This window comes from Choloepus didactylus, chromosome 6 (assembly GCF_015220235.1).
Source record: "Choloepus didactylus isolate mChoDid1 chromosome 6, mChoDid1.pri, whole genome shotgun sequence".
Lineage (NCBI taxonomy): Eukaryota > Metazoa > Chordata > Mammalia > Pilosa > Megalonychidae > Choloepus > Choloepus didactylus.
The window spans coordinates 128139140-128153003 of NC_051312.1; the positions used below are offsets into that span (position 1 = coordinate 128139140).

General features: G+C 38.3%; 1 protein-coding gene across 2 annotated transcripts in view; it reads left to right on the forward strand.

Moving 5' to 3' along the window:
• DLAT (dihydrolipoamide S-acetyltransferase) overlaps positions 1-12778 on the forward strand; it is a 33849-nt gene extending 21071 nt beyond the window's left edge. The window contains exons 11-14 of one of the 2 annotated variants that reach the window (XM_037841421.1): positions 288-403; positions 8803-8965; positions 10207-10343; positions 10959-12778. In XM_037841421.1, the coding sequence (XP_037697349.1) occupies positions 288-403; positions 8803-8965; positions 10207-10343; positions 10959-11088 (546 nt within the window). In that variant the 3' untranslated portion in view covers positions 11089-12778. Of the gene's footprint in view, positions 1-287; positions 404-4268; positions 5050-8802; positions 8966-10206; positions 10344-10958 lie in introns of those variants that run through there. The other variant, XM_037841422.1, reaches the window with a different exon arrangement.
• The last annotated feature ends 1086 nt before the right edge of the window (positions 12779-13864 follow it).

Genomic DNA, 13864 nt, shown 5'->3' on the forward strand with positions numbered 1-13864 from the left:
TTCCCACTGCATTTAGAATAAAAGCCTAACTTCTTACCATGACCTACAAAATTATGTATGATATGATTTCTGCCTGCCTCTTCTAATCTTGTCTTTTAATGCTCTTTCCCTCACTGAAATTGGATCTAGCCATAATGACCTTCTTTTGGTTAAAATATGCCAGCTTGCCTTCTACCTTTGAGCATTTGTGTATTCTCTTCCCCCTCCTCCCTTTCTCAAGATTATATACTTTCTGTCTCTAAGGAGAGAATTAAGAAACTACAATAATTTCTTGTTTTTTTTTTCAGATTTTAGAAGGGACCAGCAAAATTTCTGTCAATGACTTCATCATAAAAGCTTCAGCTTTGGCATGTTTAAAAGTTCCTGAAGCAAATTCTTCTTGGCTGGACACAGTTATAAGACAGTAAGTAACATTACTGGGTAAGTATTAATTCATCAGCAGTTTTCTTTTCTTGTCGAAAGTATGACTAGGAGTGTAAAGGATATGGAGAAATGGAAGACAAGAGTTCTCTGGAGTGCGGAAGATGACTTCCATAGGCAAAACAATGTGAAAGCAACAAGAGATGGTGCTAAATTTAGTTAATAAAGGCTACAAATTCTTTGTATCACTTTAGAAAAGGGAGATCAGAAAATATAAAAATTAAACTGGATAGTAACTATATCACAAATCAGGGTAGAATTAGATGGTTTTTATTCACCAGTAAAACAAAAACAAAAGCTGTTTGTTATATATGGCTGCAATGATGCTCAGTGTGTTTTGAATATTATCTCATTTAATCCCCATGACAACTTTAAGAGTTAAGTACTTTTACTCCCATTTCATAGATGAAAAAACTGAGGATCAGTAAGTATAGTAACTTGCCCTGAGTTAATAAGTTAGTAAGTGGTAGATTGGAACCAGAACTCTTTGACTCCTAAGCCTAGGCTTTTTCTACTTTGTGGACCTACTATCATTATCATTATTAATTTTTGTCAAAATAATAATACATAGTGTGAAATAGTGCTACATTGCTTACAGTGAACTACCTCAACCTTTAATCCAATTCCCACTCCTAAGTGGCAAAAATACTTTTTAAACAATTGTTTCTTCTGGTATTTACCTTCATATTTCTAAATATCATTTTTCTGCTGCTTTTCATGGATTTTTTTCATTTGTTTTACTTTATCAACTGACTTCTTATTAAAATAAGTTAAGATTTAGCTCAGTTAAACCCTCCCTAAATACACACTGACTTCACACACTCCCCCAACCATCCTCTCAAAATGATTATAGAACAAATTTTGGTTAGTATTCAATAGTGTTAATATCTTTATGCCTATGAAAATGTTTTTCATGACTTTAAGCCATGCATTATATCATGAATCCTAACCTAATTGATTTTAATGATTGCCTGAGGGGGGTGTCTGGTTTTCTGTATACTCATCATGAATTCTTTTCTCAAACTCTCCCTGAGGGAACTCTCAAACATTTCTCAGACTGGCCAGACATATAAGTAATCCATTAGTTCTACTCTTTTCCTTGGTCATGCCAAGGAATTTCCTAGAGCTGCAATAACAAGTTATCACATAATTTGTTGCTTAAAACAACAAAAATTTATGCTCTCACAGTTCTGGAGGAAAGAAGTCCAAAATCAAAGTATTAGCAGGGCCACACTCACCCCAGAGGCTTTAGGAGAGGACCCGTCCTTGACTCTTCCAGCTTCTGATAGTTCCAGGAGTTCTCTGGTTTGTGACTGCATACCTCCTGTCTCTGCCTGTCTTCAGATGGCCTTTTCCTCCTCTGTGTATTTGTCTTTTCTTCTGTCTCTTATAAGGACACTTGTTACTAGATTTAGGGCCCACCTGGATAATCCAGAATGACCTTATCTCAAGATCCTTAACCTCGTCTACAAAACCCTTTTTCCAAATAAGGTCACATTCACAGGTTCTAGGGGTTAGGATATGGACTTAACTTTTTGGGGGCCATCATTCAACCGACTATATAGATTTTGAACCAATCTTTCTATTTTCATCACCTGCCTATACCACTGATTCATGGATAGATTTCTGGTACATGAGCAGAAATGGCTTGCTGCTTAAGGTATCCAGATCCTTCTGTAATGCAGTCAAGGCCTATTTTCTATTACTCCTCTATAAAACCTTCTTCTCTTTCCAATCTGTGTTAGTTACTATTATTGAACATGCCTTTCAGTTCTCTCTTTCTAGGATGCTGTTTGGGCTTTCCTTGCTCTTAGATGCATTCCTTTCCCGTGTTATTTATGGTCATGATGATGATCCACCATCACTGCATCTGACATTTAATCAGTGCTTACGTAGTGTACATTCATTATCTCATTTAATTCTCACAAGAACCTTATGAAGTAGGTACCATTATTGTCTCCATTTCACAGATAAGGAAACTGAGGCACAGAGTAGCTAAGTAACCTGCCCAAGGTCACATAGGCAGTAAATGATGAGCCAAGATTTGAATCTAGGCTATCTGAAGATAAAACCCAGGTGTTTTACGACAACTGTATACTGCCACCTTTTGTTTGTTGAAATTGTACCCATCTTTAATGTCTTACTCAAATTCCACCTCTTTTAGTAATTAAGGCAAAGGGCAAAAGTAAGCTCCCCCTCCTCATAATCTTGTAGGTATTACTCTTTTGGCACTTTCATTAATGCAAACTATTTATTATGTATTCTTTTGCTTTTTAACCTCCATACATATGTAGTTCCTCTCCCTAATTAGAATTTCAGCATCTTGAAGGCAGCAGGGATGCTTAGTTTACTTTCAGTCCCCTCTATGTCTGGCACATAGTCTTTTTTTTTTTTAACAGTTTTATTTTTCTATATATTACATACCATAAAATTCATCCATTCTAATTTGTGCAATTTGATGACTTTTATTAAATTTAAAGTTGTGCAGCATTCACTACAATTTAATTTTAGAACATTTATGTCACTCCACAAAGATCTGACATTTGGAGTCAATCCCTGCTTCCACCCCAAGCCCTGGGCAGTCTGTTCTGTTGCCTCTATAGATTTGTCTTTTCGGGACATTTCATGCACATTGAATCATAAAGTATGTGGTCTTTTGCATTGACTTCTTTCATTTAGCAAAATGTTTCTGAGATTCATACATGTTGAAGCGTGTATCAATATTTCATTCCTTTTTATTGCTGAATAGTATCCCATTGTATGTTTATACCTCATTTTTTGTGTGCAGTTACCAGTTGTAGATATTTGGGTTGTTTCTACTTTTTGGCTATTATGAATAATGCTGCAGTGAACATTTGCATACAAGATTTTGCATGGACATACGTTTTTAGTTCTGTTGGATTGGTCCCTAGGAGTGGAACTGATGGGTCACATGGTAATTTTACACTTAATTTTTTAAGAAATTTCCAAACTATTTTCCAAAGTTGTACCATTTTACTTTCACATCAGTGGTGGATGAGGGTTCCAATTTCTTCACATCCTCACCAGCATTTGTTATCTTTTTATTTTATTGTCATTCTAAAGGGTGTGAAGTGGTGAAGTGAGAGACCTCATCCACTTTTTTTTTTTTTAATTAGCAACATGAATTTCATGTGACAGTGATGCTTTTTATTGTGGTAACATATATGCAACATAAATTTCTCATTTTAACCTCTTTCAGAAGTGTATAGTTTAGTGGTATGACCATCACATACCATCCATTATCAAAACTTTGCCCGCATCCCAAACAAAAACTTTGAACCCATTAAGTAATAACTCCCCATTTTCCCCCATCTGCCCACACCTGGTAACCTGTAAACTGCTTTCTGTCTGGACTGTTAAGAATATCTGAGGAAAATACTACTTAGATGAAAGGATTGAAGTTGCAGGGTAAGTTCTATGAATTTTTTTATTAATTCTCACCAAATGCCCTTCATTTATTTGTTCTGACAGCCATTCAGCAAATATTTATTGAGCGTGTACTGTTTGCTGGATTCAATGGTGAACAAGATAAGACCATTCCCTATTCTCTGAGGGGGAAGATTATTAAGCAAGAAATGTTACAATAACAGGATAAGTATTCCTGTGAAAGCAGTATTTGCTGTGTGATACCTTGACTAGAGCTCGGCTGTGGTTACTGATGAGGGTCACACACTGCATTTCTAGATCAGGTCCCTGTGTTTGCAAGTGACAAAAACCTGCCTCCAGCTGGCTTGGACATATTGGGGTTTTAGTAAAGAGTTGGAGTTCTTTCTTTGGAAGATAGAGGTATGCCTTCTCTTAAGTTCTTAACTTTTTCTTGATTGCAGAACATTTCAGCAGGGACCCTTATACTGGAGTCCAGAAACCCCCAAGAAGTCCAGTGATATAATTCAGGAGGTTGTGAACTTGGATGGAGTGGAAAAATCACATCTTTTCCCCCTAACTTCTAACTGAAATTTAGAATTTCTTCCTAATAAAAATGTAAAAAGCAAACCAAAGAAGTGTTAATAGTACTGGTGGCTGGTCACCAGTAAAAATCATTTTCACAACACATTGCAGTTGCAGTTGTTGCATAGTATTGTTTTATGCATCACTACTTCAGAATTATATATAGCCATTATTAGACCTGCTATGAGATCTTGTTATTAAGTGGGTTAATACGGAAACATGTTATGTCACAATTGTGTTTTTAAAATATTTTGATAAGTGACTTTCAATACAGTTTTTTTCCTTGTAATTTGAATAGTTTATCTTCTGCATTAAAAAATATTCTGTATAAGGACCCAAGTACAAAGGGGCTCGTGGTGCAGAAAAGGTTAGAAACCCTAATTTAAAGGCTTATTTTCTTCTGAGACAACGCCACCCCTATGTCCTTAGTTCACGTTTGATCCCACAAGGCAGTTCTTTCCCTCCACTCTTCCTTTCATTGGCTCAAGCTCTGCCTGCAAAGACCCAACTCCAGCCATTCCAGCTCCTCTCAAAATCCAAGGAGGGGAGAACCTAAGATGGCGGCTAGGTGACACAAGGCAAAAAAACACCTCCATGAAAAACACTAGATAAAAACCAGAAAGCGACCCAGAACACCACTTCCAGAGTAGCACCAGCCAGACAAGGTCTGCTAAATCCACAGGGAACGTGCATTTGGTGAAACCAGGAGTCTGCATTCTGAAACGAGTGAGTGAGTCAGCTGAATCCCTCGGCCATGCTGCAGTGTGGGGAAACGGTGGGTTGGTGTTTGGAGACAGACTAATTCTTTAAAAAAAAAAAAAAAAAAAAAGCCCAGGAGCAGCTGCAGATAAGATGGGAGTGGGCTGGGCTAACGCCTCGGTGTCTGGTGTGGAGGATACCCCTTCCCACACCCACTGCTGATTGTCTCGGGCACAGGGGAGCAAAGGGGAGCCAAAAGGAGGAAAAAAACACATGACTTGCAGCCATCTCCCCAGCGGGTGGGGTACTCCTGCCCGGGGCCGAACACACAGCACAGAGCCAAGCCAAGAAACCCAGCCTGACAGGGAGTCTTTCCCACAGCACTGCTCACACGCCACGATATCGACCGTGGACAGTGACCTTTAATACACCCACGGCTGACTGTCCTGGAGCTGGGAGGGCGGAGCTTTGCAGAAGGGGGAAATTAACGTGTCTTTGAAGCGGGCTGGGAATGCCCCTGCACAGCCCGGCATCCTAGGGCTTCCCTGGAGGCCGGCGCACACTTGTGATGTGGCACGGCCCTCCCTCCCTCAGCAGAGGTCCTGGAAAAGCACAGCAGGGAAGGGGGAACCGCTGGGAAATCTCAGGGAACCTACGCCAATACCAAGGACTTTTGGGTCAGTGGCAGAGAACAACCTTAAATCTCCGGCAACACCTGGGAGGTTTGATTATTAAAGCTGCCCTTCCTCCCTAACCACTCAGATACACGCCCCTCATTCAGGGCGGACAGCACCGACAGCACACCCAAATTAAGTCTACCAGTTGGACCCCACAAGAATCAGATTCCCACACACCACAAAGTTGGGGAGAACTTACTTGAGGGGAATAAGTGACTCATGGATGCCATCTGCTGGTTAGTTAGAGAAAGTGTATGCTACCAAGCTGCAATTCTGACAAAAATCAAGTAAAGCAAATGCCAAGAGGCCAAAAACAACAGAAAATCTTAAAGCATATGATAAAACCAGACAACATGGAGAACCCGAACTCAAATACTCAAATCAGAAGATCAGAAGACACAGAGTACCTGGGGCAATTAATCAAAGAACTACAAACAGGCAATGAGAGCATGGCACGGGATATAAAGGACATGAAGAAGAGCATGGCACAGGATATAAAAAACATAAAGAAGACCCTAGAAGAGCATAAAGAAGATATTGTAAGAGTAAATAAAAAAAACAGAAGATCTTATGGAAATTAAACTGTAGGCCAAATTAAAAAGACTCTGGATACTCATAATACAAGATTAGAGGAAGTTGAACAACATCTCAGCCTCCTTGAGGACCACAGAACAGAAAATGAAAGAACAAAAGAAAGAATGGGGAAAAAAATTGAAAAAATCGAAATGCATCTCAGGGATATGATAGATAAAATAAAATGCCCAAATTTAAGACTCATTGGTGTACCAGAAGGGGAAGAGAAGGGTAAATGTTTAGAAACAGTATTCAAAGAAATTGTTGGGGAAAACTTCCCAAACCTTATACACAATGTAAATACACAAAGCGTAAATGCCAAGCGAACTCCAAATAGAATAAATCCAAATAAACCCACTCCAAGACATATTCTGATCAGACTCTCAAATACTGAAGAGAAGGAGCAAGTTCTGAAAGCAGCAAGAGAAAAGCAATTCACCACATACAAAGGAAACAACATAAGACTAAGTAGTGACTTCTCAGCGGCCACCATGGAGGCGAGAAGGCAGTGGCATGACATATTTAAAATTCTGAGAGAGAAAAATTTCCAACCAAGAATACTTTATCCAGCAAAACTCTCCTTCAAATTTGAGGGAGAGCTTAAATTTTTCACAGACAAACAAATGCTGAGAGAGTTTGCTAATAAAAGACCTGCCCTACTTCAGACACTAAAGGAAGCCCTACTGACAGAGAAACAAAGAAAGGAGAGAGAGATACAGAGAATTTTAACAGACATATATAGAATATTACATCCCAGGTCACCAGGACACACGTTCTTCTCTAGTGATCACGGATCTTTCTCCAGAATGGACTGTATGTGGGGACATAAAAACAAGCCTCAATAAAATAAAAAATAAAAAAATGAATTTGTTCAAAGCACATTCTCTGACCATGGTGGAGTACAAATAGAAGTCAATGGCCTTCGGAGACTTGGAGAATTCGCAGGCACCTGGAGGATAGGAATGGGTGGGAGATGGAAACATTTCTGGATAATCGAGGGCTGAGGGACTTCATCGCCAGTGGATTGGTCCTATGGGAAATGCTGGGGGGAGTTGACCAGGCTGAAAGGAAGGGACATTGGACGGTTGACTGAAACCACATGAAGAGACGATTTCCAGTGAAGATCGCATGGTGAATATGAATACCAATACCACCGTATTGTTGATTTGTAACTCCACTGTTTACTTCATACAGGATCTAAAATACGTAAACTGTAATGATAAATCAGTGGTTTTGGACTCAGTGTAAAATATGTAATTTTTGACAGGAACTGCATGTAGGTGGGGGAGTGGAGAAGTGTAGGAACACAGTTTGTGTGTCCTATTGAAGTTGGGTTGGTATCGGGGAAAAGCAAGATTGTTGTAGGTTTAAGATGTTGGATTTGGGCCCCATGGTAAACACAGAGAAGGTGTCGGAGAGTGTGGCCAAGGAGATGAAGAGTGGAGTAGGGGTTCCAAGGGGTGGGGGAAGGGGCAATGGGAGTTAAGAAATGAGAGTAGGGTTTTTGTTTGGGGTGAAGGGAAACTTCTGGGGATGGATGGTCGGAAGGTGATAGCATTGCAACATTCTGAATGTGATTAATCCCACTGATGGAATGCTGGGGAGGGGGTGGAATGGGAAGATTTGGGCTGTATATATGTTTCCACAATTGAAAGGAAAGAGAAAGGGTAAGACAGTCTAAATAGATGACGGTTGAATGCCGGGGATGGTCCTGGATGGGATCTGGGGATGGAGGAGGGGAGGCTCAGGGAGACACGGATGGGACACAGGAAAAAGAAAAGGAAAGGAGAAATATAGAGTGTAAGCTTTATATCAATGTTGAATTTCTTGAACTTCTTAGCTACGCTTAATGAGGTTGCATAAAATAATGTTCTTGTCCATGGGAATGGAATATGTGAATTACATTGTTTGTTCAAAGATATGTACAGCTTGCTCTCATATGTTCAGAGGACAGAGCAATGGATGATGGGTATTAGGGAGGGAGAGAGGGAGGGAAAGACAGTTGTGTTACAGGATCTTATAGGTGATGGATCGGGGTGTCAGGGGAGGGGGTCAGGGTATGATGGAGTTCTATGTATGGGGTTTATACTGTTTTTGCAACTGTTCCTGTGGGATGGAATTTATTTCAAAATAAAATTTATTAAAAAAAAAAATCCAAGGAGTTCTGTTTGTTTCTCACTAAATGACAACCCTTTTTTCCTCCTGCACCCATGTTTTGGTTAAAGCAAGATGGGGGGGCAGTGTTGAAGGTACATGTGAAACCAACCTACTGACATTTCACATTCATTTTTAAAGTTTGCAAAACAGGGAGGGCACAACAAACTGGAAAAATGTCTCTCTGGCTGAGCATCAGCACAAACTGGTTCTAAAATTGTTTGGAAGTAAGTATCAGTATTGTTGCTTACCCTAGCACATACATTCTTAATAACGTTAATTTAGATTTCCTTTTTTTCTTTCTGAAAAGGAATCACGTTGTTGATATCAGTGTTGCTGTCAATACTCCTGCAGGACTTATAACTCCTATTGTATTTAATGCACATATAAAAGGACTGGAAACCATTGCGAAAGATGTTGTTTCTTTAGCAACCAAAGCTCGAGAGGGTAAACTACAGCCACATGAATTCCAGGTAAAGTATTGCAAAAGTACCTCATGTGTGCTCACAGACATTGGGGACTGGTGGTTTGATGCGCTGAGCCCTCTATCACCAGACTTGCCCTTTGGAAGATTGTTGCTGCATGGGGGAGGCTGGGCCTGCTTATAATTGTGCCTACGCGTGTCCTCCTGAATGCCTCTTTGTCGCTTGGATGTGGCCCCCTCTCTTTAACTAGGCCAACTTGGTGGGTGAAAGCACTGCCCTCCCCCACCCTACATGGGATTTGACACCCAGGGGTGTAAATCTCCCTGGCAATGTGGAATATGACTCCCGGGGAGGAATCTAGACCTGGCATTGCAGGATGGAGGGTATCTTCTTGACCAAAAGGGGGATGTGAAATGGGATGAAGTAGGTTTCAGTGGCTGAGATATTCCAAAAGGAGCCAAGGGGTCACTCTGGTGGGCACTCTTATACGCAATATAGATGACCCTTTTTAGGTTCTGGTGAATTGGAATAGCTAGCAGTAAATACCTGAAACTATCCAGCTACAACCCAGAACCCTTGAATCATGAAGATGATTGTGTAACAATGTAGCTTATTAGGGGAAAGCCATGTGGATCATATTCCCCTTTGTCCAGTGTATGGATGGATGAGTAGAAAAACGGGGCAAAAAACAAAACAAAACAAAAAACCAACCAACCAACCAACCAAACAAAAGGCACCCAGTGTTCTTTTTTACTTCAATTGTTCTTTTGCACTTTAATTTTTATTCTTATTACTTTTGTGTGTGGTAATGAAAATGTTCAAAGGTTAATTTTGGTGATGGACACACGGCTATATGGTAGCACTGTGAACAATTGATTGTACGCTTTGTATGACTGCATGGTATGTGAATATATTTCAATAAAATTAAATTTAAAAAAGTACCTCATGAATTTTACAAATTATTTTTAAGGTCAGCATAATGCTTTTATTGCATTTTCTGCCTCTGATTTTGCCATATATTCTAACTGACACAAGGTCCCCAAAATAAAGGAAAATTGAGTAACATGGCAAAAAGACATTTTCCAACTAGTGTGTAGAAGCAGCACTGACTTTTGTTCATATTGTAATGGTTGTATATTTTTGGTAAACTGTGTTTCATTCAGGTGTTTCTTAAAACAAAGTAAAAGATTATCCTGCAATCTTTTCCTGAAACATTTGCCATTTTTTCTGATTCATTTGATAAGCAGTTAATTTCTATTTTTAATTTTTAAAATGTTTTTTTCCTGTAGGGTGGCACTTTTACAATCTCCAATTTAGGAATGTTTGGAATTAAGAATTTCTCTGCTATTATTAACCCACCTCAAGCATGTATTTTGGCAATTGGTGCTTCAGAGGATAGACTGCTTCCAGCAGATAATGAAAAAGGGTAAGTGCCAAATGGAGAGGGAGTTGTAAGCCCATTTTTATTACATTATATCTACTTTTGCATCTCACTTTTACAGACATTTATTAGCATGGTATATTGAGCTTCAAGTAGAGTTAGATATAAATACAGAATGAAGACGCTCAGGGCAGCAATTTTTCTTAATTTACTAATTGCAGTTAATCCTGTTTGAGATGGGAAGCCTTATATACTGTAGATCAGGGTCAGGTTTCTTAAAGAACCAGATAGTAAATATTTTACTCTTCATGGGCCATATAGTCTGTTGCAGATATTGATCTCTGCCATTGTAGTGTGAAAGCAGGCATAGATACATAAATGAATGGGCATGGCTGAATTCCAGTAAACCTTTATAAAAACAGGAGGAGGGCTAGATTTGGCCAGTGGGCCATAGTTTGCTGAGCCATGCTCCAGATGGCTGTTTGGTCTTTTTCTTTAAGCTGTTAATTTGACCTTGAAGTGTAGGGGACATCAAGAGTAGGCAGAAAGTAATGTTAACTGATTGAGATTATAAGATAGGCGTAAGCATTTGGGTTGGTTACTGGCTAAAATCTAGCGACTGCTTTTGGAGTGCCTAATAATGTTTTTATCTTTTTCTAGATTTGATGTAGCTAGCATGATGTCTGTTACACTCAGTTGTGATCATCGGGTTGTTGATGGAGCAGTTGGAGCACAGTGGCTTGCTGAGTTTAGAAAATACCTTGAAAAGCCTATCACCATGTTGTTATAATTAACCCAAGAATTTCTAGACGACTCAGTCATATCAGTTCATTCTTATAAAAAAATATTTATGTGTTATTAAACATGTGGTTCTTTTTATTTTAAAGTTAAACAGTTATTTTGTCCAGATAAGTTATTTGTAATGGGCATTACTGGATTTTTTTTTTTTAATGCCAATTACACCCAAATATTTTGCACATTTAGTAATTAAATACCAGATTTTAAGCTGTCTTCCTTGTCACAGGACATGTGGCCTAGCCCTTTGGTGATAAGTACTTTCACTCAGAAATATAGTAGAGGCAGAATTGTGGTTCCCTGTTGAGACAGGTACATAAAAGCAACCTGGGTGAAACTTGGAAGCTCTGCAATTAATTACCTAAAATGTTTTACTGGGTTTAAAAAAAAGAGAAGTCAGGAAAATTCTCTTGGAAAAAGGGTTTGGCTTGAAGGTTTATTTTGGAATTTAACCTCTAAATTTTTCTATACATGATTTATCATGGATGGGGAGGATAGAGAACATCGAAAATAAGTGAGATTTCAAAAGTCAACATTTTCTTACATCTCTTCAACCATGTTATTTTTCTATGAATCCCTAAACTGTTTCGTATCCTATTGAGATGATGACATAATGACATATAAACCAGTTACTTGGTGTGAGAATTTCTGTGGGTATTTAAACAACTTAAATGGGTAACTCAGAGTACAATTCTGCAGTTATCTCCAAATAAAATATGCTTGTAGAATTTAACAGAAAGAAGTTGTGAAAGAATCCTTACTTCAAGATTAACTGGGTGGTTACTTCCAAATGAATTTAACTATCAGAATTTGTTGCTTGGAAAACTATGGAAGAAGTGTATATATATATAAAATGGCTACCAAGAATTGGATGTGTGCCAAAGTCCATTTATTACTAAGACCCATTTGCATTGTTGAACAGTTTGGAGTGATGAAAGGATCAATCGCAAAACAAAGTGGTCATTTTTACTTGGATAAATAGAAAAAAGATAAGTGGAAGATGTTAAATATATGCAAAAAAGGCCTATGTCTTTCCACCCCAGGGTTGTCGCATATAAATAAGAAAGGTAGTGGAGAGAAAAATTTGTTTAGTTGCTATCTTAACAGCTTAAATACTTTTTTTTTCCATTTTGTTATAATTTGCCTTTCTTTTGTGGGGAGGGAGGGGAAGATATTCAGGATGATAATAATTGGAAACATTATTACAATTCCAGACTTCCTTATCAAATTGATGTGTTTTAGTAACTGTTTGGAATTGTTTATGACTAAAATAAATTTGACCAGTGCTTCCTTGTATATATGTATTATGTGGTGACACTAGCCCAGGATATTTATTCTGTCTTTTAGCGTTGACTCTATTTCTAAATGTTCATTTACATGATGCATGAGTACAAGTGACACTCCATATATTCTATAAATATTCATTTTGTTGTATTATTTTGAAAACAACTGAATCCATTAATCTAATTTTTCAGTAATTAGTTATTTTATCTTGAACTGAAGATTATGGAGAAGGAATAAGCTTATCACAAGGGACCATCATCAGTATGAGCCAAATCTGGTTCAAAGATAAGAAATTTCAAAGATAATTCACTCTTTGCTAATGCTTATGGCTCTGTTATTCCCTTGAAAGAAAAATAAAAACAACTGCCTTTTAATAAAAATTGTTCTGAGTTAAAAATTAATCTGAGCTATAATCTGAACCTGGATTCAGTCTTTCTTTTACCAGGACTGAAAGAAACAGTTAGAAATAGTGTTTGAGGTTAAATTAGATGGTTTAAATATTAAAGTAAATGATATGTTTTCAACATGTCTGGTTTAATTTTTGATCTGTTGGTAATTATTTTTCAAATTAAATGATTAAGATAGGTATGTAAAGATAACTTCTAATGCAGATTGGCCTCGACACAGATATAATTTGAGTTTATAGAACTGGTACAAGGACTAAGTTTAGGAGGATATAATCTAACACTTCAAGCTCAAGGAATTACTAAAGTACCTCATGTTGGAGTGTGGCACATATTAGCAAGATGCAAGTGTAGTCTGGCTCTGTTAGATACTTTATTCCTATTCTGCAGTTTATGGGCGTGAAATTATGGTATGCCAACACCTGGTCTCCGAAAGAAGTTGACTAACATGAGAGAGGATAGGGATGGGCTGCAAAGGAATAGACATCACCTAGTAATACACAAGCCCTGGAATACAAGAGGAAGTCAGTTACCGTTGATAGTTGCTTTAAGATCAACTTTATAGAAAAATCTGTTCCCTAAATCAAGGATACTGTTAATGACTCATCTCAATTTCCAGTTTTGAGGAAAAAAGTTTTTATAAGATTCAAATTTAAACAAGTTCACAGTTCATTATTACTTAGTGCCCTTTCTGGGCAAAGTTTTGCTTTTTGTAAGGAAGGGGAAGATGTCACTTGGAGCTATGTACCCCAGAAAAACATGTTCTTAAACTTAACTCATTCCTGTGGGTGTGAACCCTTGTAAATAGGACTTTTTGATGAGGTAACCTCAGATACAATGTGGCCTAGGATGGGTCTTAATCTAATTATTACTGAAGGCCTTATAGGAAGGTTATAGAGAAAAAAAGACACAGAGCAGCCAGAAGCTGAAAGTCAACAGAACCCTGAAGAGAAAGAAGAGGCTACCATGTGCACTGCTATGTGACAGAGGAGCCAAAGACCAAGGATCACTGGCAGACGGCCCCAGAACACCTGTCTTTGGGAAGAAAACATCACCTTGATAAACCTTAATTTAGACTTCTGG